Below are 22,551 nucleotides of genomic sequence, written 5' to 3' on the forward strand. Positions count from 1 at the left end.
TGTGTGTGTGTGTATATGAGTGTCTGTGTGTGTGCGTGAAGAAGGATGCATGTGTGCGCCGGTTACATAAATATTCATCTTGACACCCGTATTTTCTTAAAAGGAACGCTGGACCAGTCAGACGTCAATAAATCAATCATAGCGTGCTTGCACACGTGCGCACTCGCACATGCAAATTCACGTACGAAAACAAGGCCTCGCATTCTGATGCGCTGATGCTTGTAATAATCACACGGGTCGTTACTGCGGCGATAAAACGGCCTATAACCTGCTCACCTGGCCTGTGAATGGACGTGCTGTTGGACACACACACACACACACACACACACACTCTCTCTGTGTCTCTCTCTCTCTCAAAAACAAAGAAAGGCATCGTTGGTAGAAAACGCCGAGGACGGAGGAGAGCAGGAAAGCTAAATCACAGAGCATGCCCTTATTTTCCCATCATGCCACAGTAAAAGATAGTCCCACAGCGTGTATAAACGCGCAGGACATGCTAACACGGACATTCTCCTTGGCTTCTATTTCAGCCCAAAGCGTTCCACTAAATTAGACCTCGTTGTAAAGTCTCAGCGAGGATGTAAAACAGCAGAAAATACAGGGAACCTTCGCACTGCTGGACTCCTCCAACTGCAAACCCACCTATTAAAATTGCATTATAATGTACACTGAGTTACAGCGTCCGCATGAGTGTGTGCGTGCGTCTGTGTATGTAATCAGTCACATGAAGGGCTCGACAGCGGTACATGGTTATTGCATTAACACACTACTTACTTCTATGGCTTTAAAGTGGTGAGCGAAAGAGGGAGGAGATACAAGTAGAAAGAAGAGGGAGAGAGAGAGAGAGAGAGAGAGAGAGAGAGAGAGAGAGAGAGAGAGGTAAAGACAGGAAGAGGAAAGAGGGAGCTGATGAGGTGTCGGTTGAAGATCATGTCAATGTGACCAGTGACCACCTTCCTGGAACACTGAGGCAGCATGGGAAAGTACTGGAGTTATCATAAGAGTTGCTAATTTAGGGGGAAGCGTTGAAGGTCAGACTTCATTCTGTATATGTTGATTAATATGCCAGCTGGTTAAGACAGTAAGTGAGGACGAAACAATACAGGGAAGTAGAAACATTATAAAAGTTGTTGTTTCATATTTCATTTTTTTGTGTCAGTCAGTTGGCCAGACTGAAATATCTCAACAAACATCGGATGGATTCCCATTCAATGTCGTACACATACACGCGTACAGAGCCGTTCATATCACACGAGTGTTTTTAAATCAAACACACCTCTGGGAAAAAAAAGCTGTGTGTTTGTGTCTTTGGAAACATGACAAATGACACATGACAGGTGTCGCTGCGCCCGTCAGCTGTTAAACATGTTAACATAAAGAGAAGTAATGAAATGTGTGTGTCTTACTTCATCTCCAGGACCTCCTCCAGGTGCTTCCGCCTCTCGGCCCGCAGGGCGGTCAGGTGACCTTCCTTCTCGGACAGTGAGAGCTGAGTTGATGACAGCTTGGCCTTCATCACCTCCAGTTCCTGTTTCACCCTCTCCATCGCAACCAGCAGATCCTCCACCTGACACACACACACACACACACACACACACACACACACACACACACACAGTAAGGAATTTTAAACATGTCTTCTACTTTTTCCAACTTCTCTCTCAATCTGATATTTTTTCTTTCGCTATTGCCTTCAACAGAAATCACCGTTACTGTGTATGTGTTGTTTCTTCTTCTCTCCGTCTGTCTGTGCATCTGACAGCTACTCTGCTTTTGAAATGATTTAATCATTTCTCTGTTATTACACGAGATGCTCGATTGCAGAACATCAAACGTGTCTCTTTTCTCTCTGTATGTTGTTTCTCATTCTCTGCTCTTATGGACTTGATCTTTGTCTCTCTCTCTGGGTGTATATCAGATTGTCAGTTTAATGTCTGTGAGGTCGAGGTGACGAGGTCACTGTATGTCTGACAGCGTGGAGACGACCTGGTCTGCCACCAGTAGAGCGCGCGTCCACACACACCTACACACACACACACACACACGCACACACTCGTTCTCTTTTCTTTCTCCTCTTTCTCCATGGCTACAGTAGGGTGGAGCTTACAGTCTTCCTCTGTTTCTATCTCAACTCATATTGTTATACATTTCCAATTGTATTTTTAAATCCTTTCAGAATAAGAGCATAGGGCTGACGAGAGATGGAGAATGAGAAAGAAATAGAGACAAATAATGTGTAATTGTTGATGAATGAATGAATAAATGAGCAAACAAATCAATGAAGAAACTTTTTGTGCACTTTCCACAATAGCCATACCAGTTTACTGGCCAACACGTAAAAAGTAACAGCGGCAGTAAATGCTGATTTGTGTCCCATGCTGCCGTTCATTAAAATGAAAATATGAAAAATGTGTGGAATGAAAAAAAAAACGCTGAATAGTAAAGCCATGAATGAATGGTGAAAAATGTAGAGTGAAGCACCGGTGAGTGAGGATTGTTTTGTTACCTTTGACCACCTAAAGCCGGCTCTGGTGAACTCATGCATTGGAATGTGAGAGAGCTGCATACAAAAAGAGCAGAGAGAGAGAGAGAGAGAGCGAGAGAGAGAGAGAGAGAGAGAGAGAGAGAGAGAGAGAGAGAGAGAGAAGAGACAGGGAAGGGGAATGGGGGTGAGGGAGGAGAAAAAAGGGATACAAAATGGGGGAAAGAGAGAGTATGAGACAGAAATATAAGAGATGGGAGGAAAGAGAATAAGTGCAGAAAAGGAGAAAGAGCAAAGGCAGAGTGAAGGAGGGACAAAGAGTATGAAAGTAGGAGAGACATGGAATAGAGGACAAAATAACGAGGCGAATAGGGATATATGATTAAAACAAACATGCAGGGAGGAAAAGCAGAGAAGAGAAGAGGACAAAGAGAAAAGTTGTAAAAGTGCTCAAGTGACGAGACGAGATAGAGAAAGCAAAGTCGAACCAATGCTAAGCACATGAAAGAGAGAGATAAGCAGATAAAGAAAGAGCAGACAGAGCGCAGAAATGCTGAACAGTCAGAAACACGGGCAGCGTTAAAAATGCAATTCAGACAAGACATGAGGAGAGGAGAGGAGGGAACAGATGACTCAAATAAGGACAGGGAAAGGAAGGAAGGAAAGGAGGACAAAGGAGGAGAGAATGGCCTTTGGCCGACATCAGAGAAGTAGAGATTGAAGGGATGGAGGGATACAGGGAGGGGTGAGGAGTGACAAGGCCCGGCTGGAAAAGAAGGAGCTGGAGGGGAGGAGGACAGCAACCCCTTCAGTCTTCTGAATGTGTTTGTGCGCGATTGTGATTTAAATTTTAATTTAAGAGGAAGAAAGGAAGAAAGAAAGACGAAGGTGCATCGAGTTCAAAGAATTACAATTGTCTGGTTAATGAAATATGGAAAGCTGGAGAAGAGGACGTCTGTCTTTACTTTGGTCTCTGAAGAGACAGATGGAGTGTGTCATACCGTTGACTCATTTCTCTGTCGCACACACACACACACACACACACACACACACACACACACACACACACACCTTTCTACACTGATCACACACACGGTAGTGACTCACGTCTAGAAAAGGTTTAGTATATTTTCATGTGGTCGTGGTCAACCGATTTTGCCGGGAAAACCCTATCCATCGGACAGTCCCTCTCACACACACACAAACACACACACCCACACACAGATTGTCAATACACGGCTGCATATTAAAGGTGTGTGTGTGTGTGTGTGTGTGTGTGTGTGTGTGTGTGCCAACGCTATAATAAGCAATGTGTGTGCCTTTGAACGGGCCGTCCTCATTAAGGGAGGAAATTGTCCCTCCCCCTGTCATCGTTTTATAAATGATTATGTGAAAGAGTAATTGCAGTGACGCAGTCTTAAAATGGGAACACAAAAATATTTATTTCCAATTTACTCATGTATATAGAGACGCGTTTCCAGTTAGAAAACCAATGTCGCGTCCATCTGGCTCCTGCTGAATGCGATGCTGTGCTGCGCCGGTGCGCTATTTAAATAGCAGTTAGCACTTTTTTCCGCCATGTTTGTGTGTGTGTGTGTGTGTGTGTGTGTTTTGAGAGGAATATGCGTATGTATGTGGAACGCCGTCTTGTGTATTACTATCCTGTCTGTTGGTACCACATGCACACGTGTGCATGTGCGTTTGTGCTGAAAGGCTGAGTTACTGTTGTTGATGTTGGGTGAGGACTGCACTGAGTGTTTGGCTGCCATCTGCACTCGTCCACCGCACGCTGATGTCTCTACTCCTTCCTCCTCCACTAAAGCATTTGAACACGAGGACACTCTCCAGCACCCTGCCCCGGCCTAAACGGTCTCTGCTCTGTCTAATTAAAGCTGCCACTTTATCGTTTTGAAGTATTTCAATATAACGCTGGCAAATTAAATTTGAAACCTGTGGCACAATTACTGTAAGCAAATGAAGAAACAGGCAACTTTAGGAGATGTGATTTTCTTTTTCTTGTTCCAATCGTTCGGCCTGTTTGATCTTCTCTGCAACTGTGTCTTTGTTTTGTGGAATTGTAATTTACCCATAGTTCACCACTGGATATCAGACTAAAAGTCCCTTTGGCGCATTTTTGTTTACCTTCCCACTGGGTCTGGAGAACCATGAGTATTAGGCAAATTAGTCTGATAATGGATTAAAAAAATGATGGCAGCAGCATTTTTGATGCAATTTGTACACGAGAGGAAACAACAACACAGACTCATCATGTTGTTCTTTGTAGTTACAGGGGATCTAATGAAATTATGCAAAGGAGACCTGCAGAGGTGGAAAAGGTGACTGCTCGTCTCCATCCAATCCGCTGACGCTTTCACGGTTGTCTATTTCTGCTTTAATAGGCTACGTAACAATAATGTAACACATAGCCCAATCAAGAGTAATCTTGAAGCCGAACCACATAACTTTGATACCAGTGGCAACCAGTGCTTGTTGACTGTTGTAGCAGCCTACGGCTACGGCCAAGGAACTCAATTTAGGCCTTTGCTCCTCCAGTCTAAATGCAGGTTAGGTTCCTGAGTTCCTGAAATGGTTCCTGGGCCCCTAAGAAAGGTCACTGCACAGTAAACTGGTCTATATGAGACTGATCTAAACTAAACACGACAGCAAGTTTGTTTCAAGAGTCCTATTCTTCCCCCAGTTGTTGTCCAATATGTATTTTTCCACAATGATAAACTGTACAAATGGCATATTGTTTTGTTTAATTTTAATATATGTGCAGAGAAATGCATGTGACTCTGGATGTTTTTCATGAAAAGATGTGTTTTTCACCTACCTAATGATACCACACACACATAATCTCTATCTGCTTGTTCAAACCCATCAGTTCAGCTGCATCCAATTCCCAGGGTCAAATATCCACCTCCAAAATGCTGTTTCTTTTTGGTTGCATCATTACCTCAAAAGAGAAATCCAAGCAATCGTTTGCATCATTTTAAACATGATATCCTGCAGCACCTTTGAAACTTGGGGATCTTGACTGGAATTTGAAATAAAGCTCTGTGAGTTTGAACGGCACAGGTTCGCAGGTGGAGTTGAAGACGATACACTTGTTACTTACACCTTTGGTAAGAGAGCATAATTAACTACTTTGCCTCCATCTATCCATCATTTTTCTTACACGCATCTGCTTCTCTTTGCTCGAGGTCGGTCTTTCCAACATCTGTCTATCTGGAACTCATTCTGCTGTGGCACCCACGGACATTAACCATGGCTGAGGGTGTCAGCAGTAAAGCGTGTGTTTGCATGCCTGTCTTTATGTGTCTGTCCAGAAGTAGCCTGGTAAGTAAAGGCCAGACAGGACGGCCAACATTTAGAGGCAGTAATAACAATGGAGTCCTGCCATTTTGCCAACAGCTACAGCGGGCCGTGTTTTCTCAGGGCAGTTTTCATCCTGACAGCCCACGCTGTTTTTCCCCCGCTTGTCAAAACCCATCCAGGCTCTGAGGAACATTTCCCATCTCTATGGCCTCGTTAAGTCAGTGGTACCCAGGGGAGCGACACACACACACACACAAACACTCCCACTGGTCTGAGGTTGAGTCCACTAAACCCTTCCCTTCTGAGCCTCCCTTAACACCACTATGAGCTTTCCTACTGTCTCAACATAGATAAAACAGATTACCAATTGGAGAGGTCGGACTTGCGCTCCATTTAAGAAATAGCTGTTTGTGAGCTCTGGCTGAAGCAGACAAAATACAAGCTGTTCTTAAAATAGGGATGTATTTACCTCTCCTCCAAATGAGGAGTGACTGGGCAAACACACATACACACACACACACACACACACACACACACACACACACACACACACATACACACACACACAGCCACACCTGAATGAGCTCAGTTGGCACAGGGCATATGTGTTGCCGCTGCCATTAGCCACTATTGGCATAGCAATGTTTAGCTATGTCAGAATTGAGTTTCTATGTTGCCCAAAGATGTTTGTCTGTGTGTGTGTTATTTTATGCATCGCCAAATGTCCCAGAGAGACAGAAACGTGAAGGAAATCCCTCAGAAGTAAGGACATTTGTGTGGACTACGTGAGCCAAACAAGTCACTGATAGGGGTTGAGTTTAAGGAAAGGGTGGGCGCACACATTTACTGGTTGGGGGGTAAGGACTCTCCTAGGACATGCAGCAACACACAAGTGTGTGAGAGACGGTTACCTGATTGTCGGAGTGTGTGCGGGCCTGCTCCTCCTGGGCGAGCACCACCTCCCTCTCCGCAGTGATCTGAACACTTTCCCTCAGCGCCTCCTCCAGCTCCTCAATGCGCTCCTCCTTCTGACGGAGGGAGTCCTACAGAGATAAAGAGATGTACTAAGGTCAGCATGTTATGATAGTAATTTAATTACTTTGCAGGTATTTCGGTAACAAAGCAAAGTGTTGGGACAAATTTAACCTTGTTATTACAATTCAGGAGAACATTAATGACAACATTTAATGCATCCAAAAGTCCCAAATGTCTGTACAAACTGTCATGGCAGTCCTTCTAATAGTTGTTGAGATATTTCAGCCTGGACTGAAGTGGTGGACGTCCACGATCCGTCCCTAGAGCTGCTAACACGGCCAAAAGCATCCGATCTTTCCAGCTTCTCAAATGTCAGGATTTGTTTGCTTTACATCATTGAGAAGTCATTATCTTTGGACTGTTTGGTTTGATAAAACAAGCTATTTAGTTCTGGGAAATTACGATGATCGTTTTTCACAATTCTTCTGACATTTCATAGAGCAGGCATGATCGTTAATTGTAGCCCAAGATACTTTTAATAAACAATATCTCATTTCATGGGATCTAATCATATTTTTTTAGGGAAGCTTTAAATTGAAGGCTACACTAGCCAGAAAATGAACTGACCCGCATACAGTAAACTTTGGATCTGACATCCTTCACATCTGACTGGATTAAATCAGTTTCCTGTAACAGCAGCTTTCCCTGTCAAACCCTGGTTAACATGTCCAAAAGGTTAAAACCTTGGACACTCCTCATTCCAGTTTATTGCTCTCAGCGAACTGGAATAAGCTGCAAAAGACTCACAAATTAGACAGGTCTGATCTCCATCTGCCTCAGAGGACTCGGAGGAATCCTCAATCCCTCAGGATGCTGTTTCTAAGTAAAATGACGACATGAATTCCCCATAATGTGTGCAATTTGGTTTTCTCTTGCCAGGCTTCCTAGTTAAATTAGAGTTGAATGAATACCTGATGGAGACAGAGCAGCAGAGAGAGGATGAGACATTTACAGTGGCGATGAACAGACCTCCAGGACATCTCCAACACATGTGCTGTGAATCTGAATCCTGCTCCAGATCCAACATTACTTGGTGTCTAACTATGCAGACTGAGACGGTTCTTAATTAGATTAAGTACTCTTACTGTATTCAATTCAATTTACGGTCTGAATTACACTCACGCATTCCATTTACAGTCTTCAGTGCTGGTTAAACAACGCAGAATGGCTTATAATTGACACACACACACACACACACACACACACACACACACACACACACACACACTAGTTACGGTTGTAACCGCTGCGGTCCCATAAGTCTGAGTGACTCACATAGCTATCAGATCATCTCTGAACCACATGCATACACAGAGATGACAGCTTCCAAACTCCTTAAACCGAAGAGCAGTCATAGCTTGAGGGCTCTTATTCGCACAAACAGTGTTTTCATCTGCCTCTAATCAGAGAAGCCGCTGAGGTTAACGATTACTGGAAGAGGAGGTGGACGAGGATGGACGAGGAAAAAAAAAAAAAACGTCACAATCATCACCACACACATGGCTGTTCATCTTGTGGTCGCTTGACACCTCAGCAGACAATTAGGAGACGCTCTCACACCACAGGAAGCGTTTAGAACCCACAGCATTCACGACATAGTTTAGTGCTTGCGTCCCTTATAATCACCTCTCTTCCTCACCTCCTTCCTCCCCTTCCCTTCTCTGACCATTTTTTTTCGTTTCCTCTTTTCCTCTCCTCGCCATCTTCCATCTGCTCTCCCTGTCAATCATCTTCTTCAGTTACCCCCTCGAATGCTCTCCCTGAGCGAGAGCTGCATCGTGTGTGTGTGTGTGTGTGTGTGTGTGTGTGTGTGAGAGCGTGTGTTTGACATTGCCTCAGGCTGCTCGCTGTCACAATTGTCACCTTGTGATGAAGCATTGTTGTGATAGCAGAAAATATTCAAGGTAGGATGGAGAGAAACTTTTTCCGTCTCACTTTTTCACCCTCTTCCCCCGTCACTCTCCTTTAACTCCCAGCTTCCTCGTCCTTTTCCTCCCTCCGTACCTGTATCTGCTGGGAGCTTTCGTTCAGATTGTCCTCTCTCTTCTTGGCGTCGTCCATCAGCTGGGCGGTCCGGCTCTTCTCCTGCTGCTCCTTGTGTTTCAGGTTGGCCACCTTCTTCGACTGGTCCTTCATCTGCCTGCACACACACACACACACACATAAAAATACAACGTCAAAGTCAATGCATCATCTATTTACAGTAGTTTTGAAAGGGAATATTTCTCTACTTTTGTTACAGATTAGATTTCTGTATGTCTGTAAAACACACTGGTAATAGTTTTTTGCATTAAATGTTGTTTATTTCCCCATGAATTAGCCACAGTGCTAAATGAACTGGAGAAGCCATGAGTAGTAGCAGCTTTAACAGCGCTAAACACCATCTCTGACTTCAAAGATCCGCCACACAGACCCGTCATGTGTGCACACAAATAGATGCGACAGCAACAAGCAAACTGACCTGCATTAACAATGCTGGCAGCCAGGTCACACGAGTGCAGCTGATAGTTCAAATGCTAAGTTGAACCGTTTCCCACCAAAACGTAGTCAGGACCCTCAGTCTGTTACTGCCATTACGATGAAACGGCCAGACACTCTGATGAACTATTCTGTGCAATACAATGGCGTAATGAAATCCCTGAGGGCCAATATAATGCGAAGATCAGTAAAGGAATTCAATAACAAGCTATGAATGGACGACTAGATGACATTTAAGATTTTTCCACAGTGGGAAGTATGAAGGTCTTTTCACAGAGGGATTACAGGGTGTCGGGAAGCAGAGTCTAAATCATCGTCTGGGGACTGAGGGAGAGATTCCTCGTGGGAGCGGCAGGGCTGGGAGATGGAGAAAGGGTTTAATCCCTGTTTAAGCTGTCTGGAAGCCCTTGTGGGTCTGTCACAGACCTATCAGCTATCACAGCAGCTTGACTTGATCAGGACCTTTCATACCTTTCATACACTCACACAAACACGCACAGATGTGGACTAACCCAAGCCAATGCCAGCAAGGTTTATCAAAGTCTTCTGAATCATGACACAGTGAAAGATAAGTCAAACACAAAGGATAAATACGTAAGCATGCACACATACCGGCACTTGTAAGACAAAACAAAACTGCTGACTCACACTAGAAACTCAACCAAATTCGCACTGTATAAGTCTTTTGTATGTTTGCATTCTTTAAATGCCTGCTCCGTGCAAATGTTTATGCATGTGTGCGTGCGATCCTGTTAGCATAACGTTTTACAGGCTCGGAGATAAATCCATTTTCTTCACTTCACCATTGCTGCTGCAGCTGCCAGTAAAAAGGTCTGACCTCCAGTGATGGGAATCCACAGCAAACTCTGTCACACCAGCAGCAGAGCATGTGCACGCATGGGAAATCATTTTTTACGAGCCGCACTCGGCACATTTTGTTTCTTAAGGCGTAAACAGGTTCCAGTCGTCGACATGACCTCTGACCTTTGCCCGTGCACCACAAAGTTCCGTATTTAAATCCATGCATCTCCTGGAGATGTCACAGCATGCTGTTTCATTTGTTTTATGTTCGCTGCTTTACTCCTTTGAGTGCAATCTCCTGTCTGAAGTCATAAGAATATAATGTGTATTTGTTTACATCTAGAGTGATATACATATTCAGTGTCCAAATATGTTATAGCACCCCCCCTCTCTCTTTCATCTTTCCTGTCTATCTAAGCCATAAACTATCTGCTAAACTAACCTAAAGTAATGGGAGTAATCATAAAAAATGGCTTTTACATCAGTATCAATGCCAGGAAAGTTGAGAAATAATATTGGCACAGGATGGTAACATAAAATCTCTTATGGGTTTGCTAAAAAGGTCCAGGGGGCCCAATTCAAAACCATCCAGAGAAACCTGGGAAGCTGGAAGAAGAATTTAAATGCGGCGACGGGGCCAAAACCGCTCTGCAGCACCTGGGCTTTCAAAGCTCACAGAAGAATAATCAATGCGTTCGGCTGCCTGTGTGAACGTGTTGCTTTTACTTGTTTTGCTTTTGCGTGCATTTTAAAAGGCCCTACATGAGGACCAAATTGCTTCATTATCAAATCCAAATTAGTTTCAAATGTTAAAACAGGAAACCAGATGAAGTAAGCATGGAGTCAGACTCATTATGGTGTTTTTTTCTTCCTTTGTTCCGTTCAGTTTGTGCCCTGAAAGAGGGATCAATTTGAATATTTGTGCTTCACGCCCTGCGTGAGTGTGTAACAGGTCATAAACAGGCAGGAATGTTCCTATTGGAGGATTTCCAGGAAGCTTGAACCATCTGGTTCGCTCTCTGAGGTTTCCCCCCCTTCATGCTACATTTACTGCATGTATGTGAGTATATGTGCATGTGGAATAGACTTTTTGTTTGCAATGTTTCCTATTGACTCAACACTCAGTTCCCACTTACACTCCCTCTCTTTCCTCGTTCGCTAATGCTAAACACTCGTTTTCAGCACGCAGATCATTTGCATGGGTGGCTATCGTGTATTTGCGCCAGACCACAGCGAGTCGCTCCTCCTCCTCCTATCATTGGAATATTCTTGCTCACGCTGATTTTTCCCTTTATGATTTTTTTTTTTTGCATGTTGCATTATAATCATTTGTATGAAAAGCAATCATTTATTTGCATCAAACCAATGTACTTCGCCTCGCCGCTCTCTTTTCCTCTCAGTCTTCTCCACACTCACTCCCTTCTCCAAATGCAACATTACTCTTTCCTCTGGATGAAATATTTTCATCAGACCATGGACCATTTCCTCTCTCCTTTCCTCTCCCTGATTCCTTCCACTCCCTCTTTTGTCACTTCCATCTCCTGTGCTGTACTTTTCCTCTGACTCCTCTTTTTCTCCTCTCTAAGAAAAATAAACCGTGGATCGAAGGCTACTGCATCAATCATCAACGTTTTTTTGTTGCTGAAGGGAAGTGTCTTTTTTGTCAAGTGAAGCAATAGATGACGGGTAATATAACAATGTCTGCACATCCCGTATGATATGATATATGATATGCATGCATAATACTAAGAGGTAACGACTTACTTATAGTCAATTCAAAACATTCTTATTGTGCACTACGACATTTTTAATCATCTTTGTCATATGTGGTGTCAGTTAACCCTATTTTTTCTGTAAGTTGGACTGAATTCAGAAAAATAAAAGTACCACATTAGTATCACATATCTATCCTGTGTGTGTATTTGCCTTACCAAAGCTATGTTTATTGGTGCATAATTATATCAAATGGATATATTCTACATGTATTATGCATATTTCCCCCATCCTGATCCATCTTATCATACATTAATATCGTTAAAAAGACTTTGGGATGTTGACTTTATCTTAAAGCAAAGCCTGTGGGTTTGTAATGATGCAAGAACCAAAGGGTCTGGTAGCGTTGTGGAAAAGGTAGGAGAAAGGGGAATATTTCTATATTAATATGTAACTGTGAAGTTGTGACGTGGGTTTGAATTCTACTGTATGGCATATATCACATGTCAGCCCAGTCCTCTCTTTCCTCTCTATCCTAATCAACACACCATATGTGATGGGAATATATATATATATATTTTAAAGTTGCAGTTGTTGGATCTACACATGTTTAATTAAATAGACACTTTCATGACTCTCGCCGCTTTAAGGAGCAGGAGTTGCTCGGTGAACTCGATGGCTCGGCTTAGTGGAGGCAAAGTGCCATTCGAAGCTGTTTTAATATGTAAAATACTTCCTTCACTCTCCCTCTGAAATCGCTTTCAACAACTGTTGCAAACCGCAGGAGGGGGTGGAATCACAGGAGAGTTTGCTTTACCCGCAACGCTGTAAACACGACATACAAATGTGCAGCAAAACCCCGTCTGAGCACACGCACACACACACACAGAGAACACACACACACACGCATAGTCGGTGCTGTCAACTGTTCCAAACACAACCTGCTTTGTATTAGAGTCTCTCAGTCGGACCACACACAAATATTTGAAGCGCACATACAGTTGTGCATGTAACTGCGCGTGACATAGCAGCATGCGTCCAACGACGTCCTCTCCAACATTTGCACAGCAAAACACACATGCAAACATGGTGGCATGTCACATAGTGTCAACACGTGCTAACATAAACACAAACACTAGCATACTCGTTGACAGCACTTTGAACTTCCTAAAGTTTGCAAAACCTCAAAAATACCCTAACGTACTGACTGTACACACACACACACACATATACACGCTATAAATAAACGCACACAAACACGTATACAGAAACGTACAGAATAGCCTTCATTAAAATTTAAAGCTGTGAAAAAATAGTGGATAGTGCTGGCAACCGGCAGTAAAAATGAAACACACACACACACACACACACACACACACACACACACACACACACACACACACACACACACAATCTCATAAACTTCAGTCAACCTCAAAGTCTCCAAAGTGAAAAAAAAACTTTCCAGGCTCCCTCATTAGCATGCTGCTGATATTCAGGGACCCACATTAAGGTAGTATTAATATTGCATTTGGAGTCCTGCATAAATATTTGATTAGAAATGCTCGGGGGCCTCATGTATGTTTACTGCACATAGTTCACCCAACATTAACATCAAGGATTTCCTTTTAACCATTCGGAATTCAGTATTTCCCTTGAAAATACAGGAAATATTGGTTTGGTTTACTAAGCCCATAAAAACCTTAAAACATAAAAAAATAGATCAAAAACATGATAATCTTGCCCTCTGTCGGTGCGGAAGAAAAACTCACAGTACAAGGAGGGCATTTTGGAGGTAGATGACTGTAGAACATCACAGATGTAGAGAGACAGAGAGTAAGCAAATGTGTGAGGTAAACAAGGAGGTAAGGCCACTAACACCCACGTGTCTGTGTGCAAACTTCCTCTGTGGGGATTACTGGAAACTAGCTCTAAAAACACTACGACACAGCTGCAGACAGAACCAAACGTCTTCTTTAATAGCATGTCCTTATGAAAATAAATCATGTATACATCCACATTTCAGCACTAAGCACACAACTGAAGGGAAAGTGTTTAGATAATAGTAATAGTGTAAGCATGTGACAGGGAGCTGCCGTTGATCTTGGCTGCGTCTTTGTTTTACATGGAGAACAACAAAGTTCCAGCATTAAACACGGACACTCAGTGCTTCAGCCTCATATTTGTCTTTTGATCTGAACTTTAGATTACAATGTAGATGAGTGAGCAGAATAAGAAGGCTGCTATTATTATGTCTAAATACCTACAGTACGGTGTTAACTGTACGTATGAAATACATTCACTTTAACTATTATGTTCTGGAAACCTTCGGGTCGTTAACAGCTCAAAAAACATGCTGGACATTGATTTATCTCCTTGAAATGTCATACAAGAACTGCTTTTAAACATAATTTTGAGGGCTGCAACGAATAATTAATTTCATTGATGATTAATCAGATTATTTACTCAATAAATCGCTTCGTCTGTAAAATGTCGGAAACTTGCTTTTTAGAATTTCTCACAGCTTGAGGGGACGTATTCATACAGTGTGTTTTTTTCAACCAAATATCCAAACCCCAAATATATTCACTATCATGTATGACAAAAGAAAACAAACATCAAATCCATATAATTGAGCAGCTGGATCTGGAACTGGTTTGGCAGAATATAAATATGTAAAGTGAAGAGAACTCAAACAATGAGGAAATGAAGCAACAAATATAATATATAATAATATAATATAATAACACTACAAAGCATAATATAATAGGATAAGAGAGTAATAATTTACATTGAGCAGCCACTGTAGACAGTACTGTAGATTTGGCTATTATCTGAATACTGAACAAAATTGTAAACAACAACTGTGTTTTTCATTTTCCTCAGTACGGGGAATGTAGTGTGTGTGCAGGTATTTTAATTAGATAACGCAGTCATCCCCACTGTAGTGTTGTCAGCTAAAGTCTTTCTTGTGTGTGTGTTTGAGTGTGTAAGTCAGGAAAAAAAACAATGTGCAATGGTCTGTGTGTGTGTGTGTGTGTGTGCGCGCCTGCTTGTTGTCACCCATTAGCTGACAAATCCCTGCACCACCTCAATGCTCAGAGTCATACAAGACCTCAAAGGGCTCTCTCTCTCTCTCTCTCTCTCTCTCTCTCTCTCTCTCTCTCACACACACATAGAGAAGCAATGCAATTCCTTTTTAAGATACAGAAACCTTGATGTCAGACATTTGGCAGTGGATGAGGAGTTCCTTAGCTCAAGATCAAAACAAGCCCCCCAAAAAAAGACAAGACGAGAGAAAAAAAAACAAAAAAAGGACAGAAGAAGGAAAGTCTTCTGTCGTCTACCAGACAGCAAGGGAATGCTAACTTTTTCTTTTGTTTCTCTCCGCCTTTGGAGTTAAATCACAAAACACCAGAACAACAGCGATGAAAAAGGCCGACAAGACGGCAGGGGCTCTGGAAGTTGAGGAAGACAGAAAGAGCAAAGAAGCAGCTGGCACCGGGGAGACCTTTACAGCGGAGCGCACAGAACACTCGGACCACCAGATGTATGCAGGAAACAGAAGGGAGAAGTGGTCATTATGTGGTGGATCACAATGTGTAGGTCAGAGACATTTCAATATGACTTTGATACATCTGTTAAAAAAAAAAAGAGACCAAATTCAGACTTTTTGGTCGTGCATGCTGAAATGTCATTACGGAGTCACCTCCTGAGTGCAGACAGGAATATTTAAAAGTCAAAGAAGAAGAGTATATGGACGATGATCGGTGGCAGATACTTAAAGAAATAGTTCACCATATTCACCATATATATTGATACCTGTCTGTTAGCATAGTTAGTCTAGCTTAGCGGGGAAACAGCTAGCCTGGCTCTGTCAAAAGGTTAACGAATTGCCGCCCAGCTCCTGTAAAGCTCACTAACTAACATGTTATATCTGGCTTGTTTAATCTGTTGAAAAGTGTACAAAACGATGCGGTTTATGGGAGGATATATGGCGCACTATTTCTTGGCTAGGAGCAGCGACTTCCTGGAGTCTCCGCTGATTGCCTGGCAACCTGATCAGACCATAAAAGATTGCGAAAGCTTGGTTGAAAATGTTAAACAGCGGCTGAACTGTTAGACAGGAACAAAATGTGGAGGGACGTCTCTATAAAAGCCACAAAGACAGAAAAGCAACAGAAGTTAGAAGAACTCTGAGCAAAAGTTCACAGCTGTCCAACTTAATGATGGCGATACGTTTGCTGCGTTAGCCTCAAATGTGACCTTAGTGCTTAGTATCGTGACAAGACTGTAATGGAGGGTGCAAGAGAGAAACAACAATGTTTCCTCTTCAAAGAGGCAGCGAATGTGGCAGGGAGAGGGAGCAGAGTGAAAGTCAAGGTGTCTCCTTCAAAAGACAGACAGACACGATGAGAATGATTAAAAACAGAGTTCATGACAGAGTGAAGGAGATGAGAGAGTGCCTCGATGCAAGGACAAGAAGTTTGAGAATGAAGGAGAGCGCGACAGTGACGGAAGAAGAAACATAGGCATGCGGTACTAACCTTGAGGCAAGACTGGGTAGAGCAGGAGGCGGCGTTGCATTGTAGAGGTAAAAGAAAGGGAAAGAGAGACAGAGAAGGAGAGGGAAAAGGTGAGAGGGAAGACAGGTTAGCCTGCTTGATCACTCTTCAAAGAAGAGACAGATGAGAGACAGAGGAACTGACGGAGAGACAGCTCGAGAGACATAATTAACCAGAGAGATACAGCGGACAGACACGTAGACAGTTAGGACCAAGCAAACAGCTGGGCAGGCAGACAGACAGACAAGTTAAAGGAATTCTTCACCCACAAAATGACCGTTTACTCACCCAATGTTAACGTGAGTTTGTTTTTCTCTCATCAAAATAAAAAAGAACTGGTCTTGATGAATTGAAGTAAATGGGGGCCCCCGTTTAACAGCAGTAAAAAATAGCAATCACATTGTTTTACAGTCAGTTTTCATTATTCATGCTATTTTCATCGTCTCCGGGAAGACGGAACATCTTTAAATTTGAGCACTGCCCCATTTACTTCCCTTCATCAAGACTTTTCTCCGGTTTTTGTTGTTCTTCGTTCGCTGTGGAGTCAAGTTTTCTTCACCAGACACCAGGTGAGTAATTGATAAACGATCATTTTGTGGGTGAAATATTCCTTTAAATGGAGGCATTTCTTCTTCTCTGTACAGCATTGAGGGTTATGAGAGGCCTGCTCCCCTCACATGACCTCCGCAAACATTTAAAGACACACACAGGCGACACAAATGATCACAAACCATAGAAAGCGAGCAATTAGCCAATCAAAGCATGAGCTGAGGGCGTGCTAACTATGAATTACTTCTTCTTCAATAGTTTTAATGTTGCAGGCGACTTCTCTCGCTTCCCACAGGGGCTACTTGTGCAAGTGTGCAGCTTGTGGATTTGTGGTCTCCACCAAAAGGCATATGGCATGTAATCACTAAGATATGAAATATGAAGAAAACTCACTTCCTAAATTGGTTGACCCCCAAAAGAATTCCACACGATCGCTCCTCATGTGTTTTGTTGAACTGGCAAAGCTCAAACTCCAGGGCGAGCTTATGCCTGGGAACGCACGCTAATGACAGCATGCCAAAGACAAATTGTCCATTACAGAACAATATAACACGCAATAAACTTCTCTAATTTCCCATTACTCAAGTTTATACTCTACATTGCTCTACACCTCCTTCATTTTTCTCTCCCCCTTTTTCCATCTTCCCTTTTCTGTCGGTTTCGTTTTCTGTTTCCCTCTCCTCACCATGTTGTCTCTTCTTCTTTTCTTTCCCTCCCCGTCTCCACCCGCCAATTCCGTCTCCTTGTTTTTCTCCCTCCGCCGCTGCCTTCCTTTTCCCTCTCTCTGTTTTCCACTCCTCCGTCCAAATCCTTTATTTTGGTCATCAAGGCAGATTTTCAGCTCCATTTCCCCTCAGTGTGAAGTCACTCGGTCTGCTCCAATTACCATCCTAGTTACTGAAATAAATAACCTGGTACCGTTACAGCTGGATGTGAACTAGAGGGGGGCGAGAGGGGGCTGGTTTTTACCCTTGTTTAACCCACATCTGATCTTTTCATTAGTAATGTTCCCTCTGCTCCCTCCTAGCCCAGGGATAGCCTCTGTGCCAACATAAGAGTTGGCCACAGGTGAATGTAGCCTCCTCTGACGTACCTGTTAGCTCCAGGTTTAGTCTTATAATTCACAGCAGGTTTAGGTAGCCCTGGGTCTGTATTAGCACACTTCATGTTGCGAGGTCAGTGCTTGTGGGTTCAAATCAGTTTCTTTCACAGCTTTGTTAATGAATGAAGGTTAAAATATCTCAATTGTACCTTGACGGTAGTTTTTAGTTTTTTTGAGGCAGGAGTGAAGACTAACACAAGAGGAAAAATAAAGTTCATACTAATTCATCATTCACTAAAACCCTTCCCCTAACAGTAATAGTCCAGTGATACCGTAACTGGGCCTTGAAGAGATTAAGATTTGGATTCATCCAGGTGTCAGAGAGTAGCACTCTGCATTTAAAAAGCTACAGAGGTAGCCTTTCCAAAACAAAAGAGCAAAGTCTGTTTGCTTTGTTCCAAAGTAAACTACAATCATTAGCATGTCCGGCTAACTTGCTTAGCACCTACAGTAGCATATGAAAACAGTTACAAGATTCTAGTTTTAAAAAGTCAGTTGGATACAGTGTTTTCAAGGAATTTATGGCGCTAAGATTAGCTTAATTAGCTAGCTGCCGACAGCTGATATAGTCCAGTGATTCCATCATTTCAGCCAGTAAAATTGACAATTGTTGACTGGAAACGAGAAGCCTGCTTTTGTCCACCTTAGTCTGAAATCAAGGACAGAAAAAGTGCAGATATTAAATATCAGCTGCAGAGAAGCTTTTATTGTATTGTAATCGACGGGGAGAATGAAACATCTTTCAAATACATATGATGTAAGATCTGAAAAAAGCCCAGATGTTCACCCATCTTCAATTTTAAATGGTTATTAAGTTACACTACAATGTTACCCACAAAGCTAGTACTGCTGTAAATCTGCATCTGTGGCTACTGGCAGGTTGAATAACTCACGCACACACACACACACACACACAATCACACACACACACACACACACACGCACACACACACACACACACACACACACACAGTTGAAACCCACCAGTTTGAAGTCAGCAGGTGCTGAATTATTAATAGTCTAGTATTTCTACTGTCCAGACGGAGACACAGTGAGGAAACATTGAATCTCCCTAAAATCATTAACAACCATTAGTATTACAGTCAAACTACTAAACACACAGAGACACACAGAGAGAAAGTGGGAGTGGGGTTCCAAGGAAGAAACGGAAAAGATTAAAGAGAGGGAAAGAATATGGTTGTTCAAAAATCCAAGTCATCGAGAGGCAAATAAACAGACTGACGGACCAGTTTTCATAACCACGGACAGGTCTGACCTGTCTAAAACCAAATACACTCTCACTACCTGTCATAAAATATACCTCATGGTACACTTCCAATTGTTTTTTTAACATGATTATTTAGACGCCTAAAGACACCTGACCCTGCTTGAGAGGTGGGTTTTGTTCAACTAAACTTAATCTCAAGAGGATCCTTAGTTATGTAGTTCTCCTCATGAAGGCAGGCAGGCAGGACAATAGAATACAGACGACAGGGAGACAGGTAAACACAGACATGCTGGCATGCAGACAGACAGACAGTCAGATGCAGGACAGGAAGAAAAGACAGATCAAGGTTAAGACGAGTTTGTGAGGTAGAATTAGTGTACATAGTGCACGCTTAAAGAGTCGGACACAGACAGGTTAAACAAGATAACACAGACAGGTAGAAAAGTAGTTAGAAACAGACAAACCATTCCTATTAGCATAAAGGAAATACACAAAAAAACTGAGTGAACAGTCCAGACTCCTAATGAAAAGAAAAAGAGTGGGTTAAGCTCTGCTAGTCAGGCATCCTCGGCTGAAAGTAAAACAAAAGTGAAGCGTGAAAACAGAGCCACTAAATGAAAGAGTTGCATCATTGACAGGGAGAGCGGCTCAAAGGGCTTCACGCTGTACAGCGGAGGCTGGTGCCAAACTGTGCCCTCATTTTACTAACTTTTGGGAGCAGTTCACACTGCAGTATAACAGATGACAAAAACTTCTGCTGATGCACAACAACTGTCCTTTAGGGGGATTTGTTTAAATTAGCTAACAGTCCAAATATGCCGCATTGGAGAGGCTTGGCGAATCGATGCTGCAACTCTTTGACTGATTATTAGTGAACATACGCAGCTGGTACCCATGTGGAAAAGGCTCGCAAAACATGAGAAATCTCTTCTCTTCTTTTAATGTGCTGCAATTAGTGGCCATTAAAAATAAATGTGCTGATTAGTTTCTTTATTTAATTACTTGTGTTGTCTATAAAATGTCAGAAAAACATCCATCATCATTTTCCAAAGTCCAATATGATGTATTCAAATTGTCTGTTTTGTCTGAATTCAAAGATATTTAGATTGATATTATATACGACAAAAGAAATTCTCACACCCTTTTGGTATTTTTGACCGAAATGTCCAGTAAGTATATATCAGATGCTGTCAGATAACATTTTAATCACAATGGTGGAACCTCTAACCTATCTATGTGTATGAATCCTCTTACCTTGTTGTCCTTGTTGTCCTGTTCATTTTAGATTTTTTAATTTCACATAACTTTTCCACATGGGACTAGTTGCTCTCTTAGTGCTCTCACATCCCATCCTCCGACAAGCAAAGTGAGTTTTTGTCGTGCATCTGTCTAATTGACCGACAGGGCCACCAGCCACTCACGTGCCCAGGTAGTCCCACACCAGCCCCCCCATTGGCTGCTGAGAGGCAGCGGGGGGAGGGGCCTGTTTTCGCGATTGCTGAGAACGCCACAGATGAGAGGCAGAGGGATTTCTGGGGTTTGATGCGCACGCACACACACACACACACACACATACACAAACAAACATAAACACACTCACGCAGATGCAGAATCACATGAATGTATACATTTGTATGCATACACACGTGTGAATAAGGTACAATGACAGAAAAAGGAAAAGATGACGGAAGAAATAAAGCCGAAATGGAGGGAGAGAAGGGGAAAAAGAAGGGAGAGAAAGGGGTGAGAAAAAGGGACTAGTGTATTAGTACTGCAGGAAAGATTACCATAGGCTCCAACAGTATGTAGCTTGAAACTGAGTCCAATCTAAAATTAAATTTAATTATCAATTCATCAAGACAATCTTGGTTTTTCTCTACTGATTTATGATAAAAGAGGAGAGAGGAAGATGCAGTTTTTTTTTTTTCATCGCTCTGCATAATTGCATCTCTCACCTCTCCAGATCGGTGATCTTTTTCTCCTTGTCGTTCTTCTCGTCCTCCATCTCCCTCAGGATCTCCAGAAGTCGTTCCACCTCGGACTGGGCCTTCCCAGCATCCTCTTTGTTTCGGGTCACTTCCTGCTCCAGGCAGGAGATGCGTTCGGAGAGTTCAGTGTTGGCCTGGGAATCTGCCGCTGCACCCTGAGACTGGAACAGAAAGTAATTATTGTAAATAAACCGAGCTAAAAAGGATACGGCAATATAAACATGTGTGTTGAGGATGGGTTGGATGACACGCGTGCCTTTGTAAACTGTTTAACAGTTTGGTCTAAAATTGGTCTTTTATTAATAAAACTACTTTCACAGACGGGTCTTAAAGGGACCAGACACACCTTTATAGACCAGACCTTCATTTTAGAGATATTACATGTTTGAAACAGAGATGCCTTAACATACATGAAACATGAAGAATTACATATTTCAAATGAAGGGTAAATGTTCCCATCTCATAAATGTGTGTGTTATTGAGTTACACTCATTCATTAACAAGTCTCAGCATTTTAGTCTGGCTCACTGATGGTGTCTTGGGGTTTGGGATGGATTCCACACATGCAACAGGCAAAGGCCCACGATGCTGATTTATGTAGAGATTAGCATGAGCATAAAAAGGTGAATAAAGTAAAAAGCTAATTAAACTGAGCTGCAGTGGCTTTCTCTGTCCTGTTTCTCTGCTCTGCTACTCAGAATATGGTGAAAATGAGAAAAAAAGAAACAAATGAAATGAAATAAAGGAGAAAAAAGCAAGTTAGAACCGGCGTAGAGGTTAGAACAGCTGTGTGTGTTTCCCAGAAGCAAATGTTGCTCTTGGGACAGATTGACTTTGTGTGTGTGTGTGTGTGTGTGTGTGTGTGTGGGTGTGTGTGTGTGTGTGCGCGCACGTCTTGGTCACACAACACATAAAACCTATTAGTTTTGGAATCGGCCAACAGTTTTTGCAGGTCTTTATGTGAAGAGGAAATGTTTGGGTGTCTGGCGATATTATAAGAAGATCTGGGTGGAGGGGAGAAAGAGTGGGAGAGAGAGAGAAAGACAAATAAGAAAGGAAAAAAGAAACATCACACACAATGTCACGTGCACAATGTCAATCAATTCACACACACACACACACACACACACACACGCACAGAAAGACATGTTTTCAGTCTTTTTTCCATCCATGGTAACAGAAAGAGACTGTGAAATAAACTCTGATGAGAGAAACCCCAGAGATCCACTGACACATTCATACACATTCTCTCTCTCTCTCTCTCTCTCTCTCTCTCTCTCTCTCTCTCTCTC

General features: G+C 42.6%; 1 protein-coding gene across 10 annotated transcripts in view; it reads right to left on the reverse strand.

Annotated features, from left to right (window-relative positions):
• The window catches only part of LOC116389959 (ELKS/Rab6-interacting/CAST family member 1-like), a 98,277-nt gene that overhangs the window by 41,050 nt on the left and 34,676 nt on the right, over window positions 1-22,551 (reverse strand). For 5 of the 10 annotated variants that reach the window (XR_004213138.1, XM_031859115.1, XM_031859117.1 and 2 more), the window contains 6 exons: window positions 21,227-21,420; window positions 20,693-20,803; window positions 16,375-16,386; window positions 8,840-8,975; window positions 6,712-6,843; window positions 1,407-1,567 (listed from right to left, as the gene is read on the reverse strand). Coding sequence is in view for 8 of the 10 variants with exons in the window: in XM_031859115.1 (XP_031714975.1) it covers window positions 1,407-1,567; window positions 6,712-6,843; window positions 8,840-8,975; window positions 16,375-16,386; window positions 20,693-20,803; window positions 21,227-21,420 (746 nt within the window). In the remaining 2 variants the exon portion in view is untranslated. The remainder of the gene's footprint in view (window positions 1-1,406; window positions 1,568-6,711; window positions 6,844-8,839; window positions 8,976-16,374; window positions 16,387-20,692; window positions 20,804-21,226; window positions 21,421-22,551) is intronic. The other 5 variants (XR_004213139.1, XM_031859120.1, XM_031859118.1 and 2 more) reach the window with 2 other exon arrangements.

The sequence above is a fragment of the Anarrhichthys ocellatus genome, unplaced genomic scaffold (genome assembly GCF_004355925.1).
Source record: "Anarrhichthys ocellatus isolate YVR2014 unplaced genomic scaffold, GSC_Weel_1.0 scaffold21, whole genome shotgun sequence".
In the NCBI taxonomy this organism is placed as follows: domain Eukaryota; kingdom Metazoa; phylum Chordata; class Actinopteri; order Perciformes; family Anarhichadidae; genus Anarrhichthys; species Anarrhichthys ocellatus.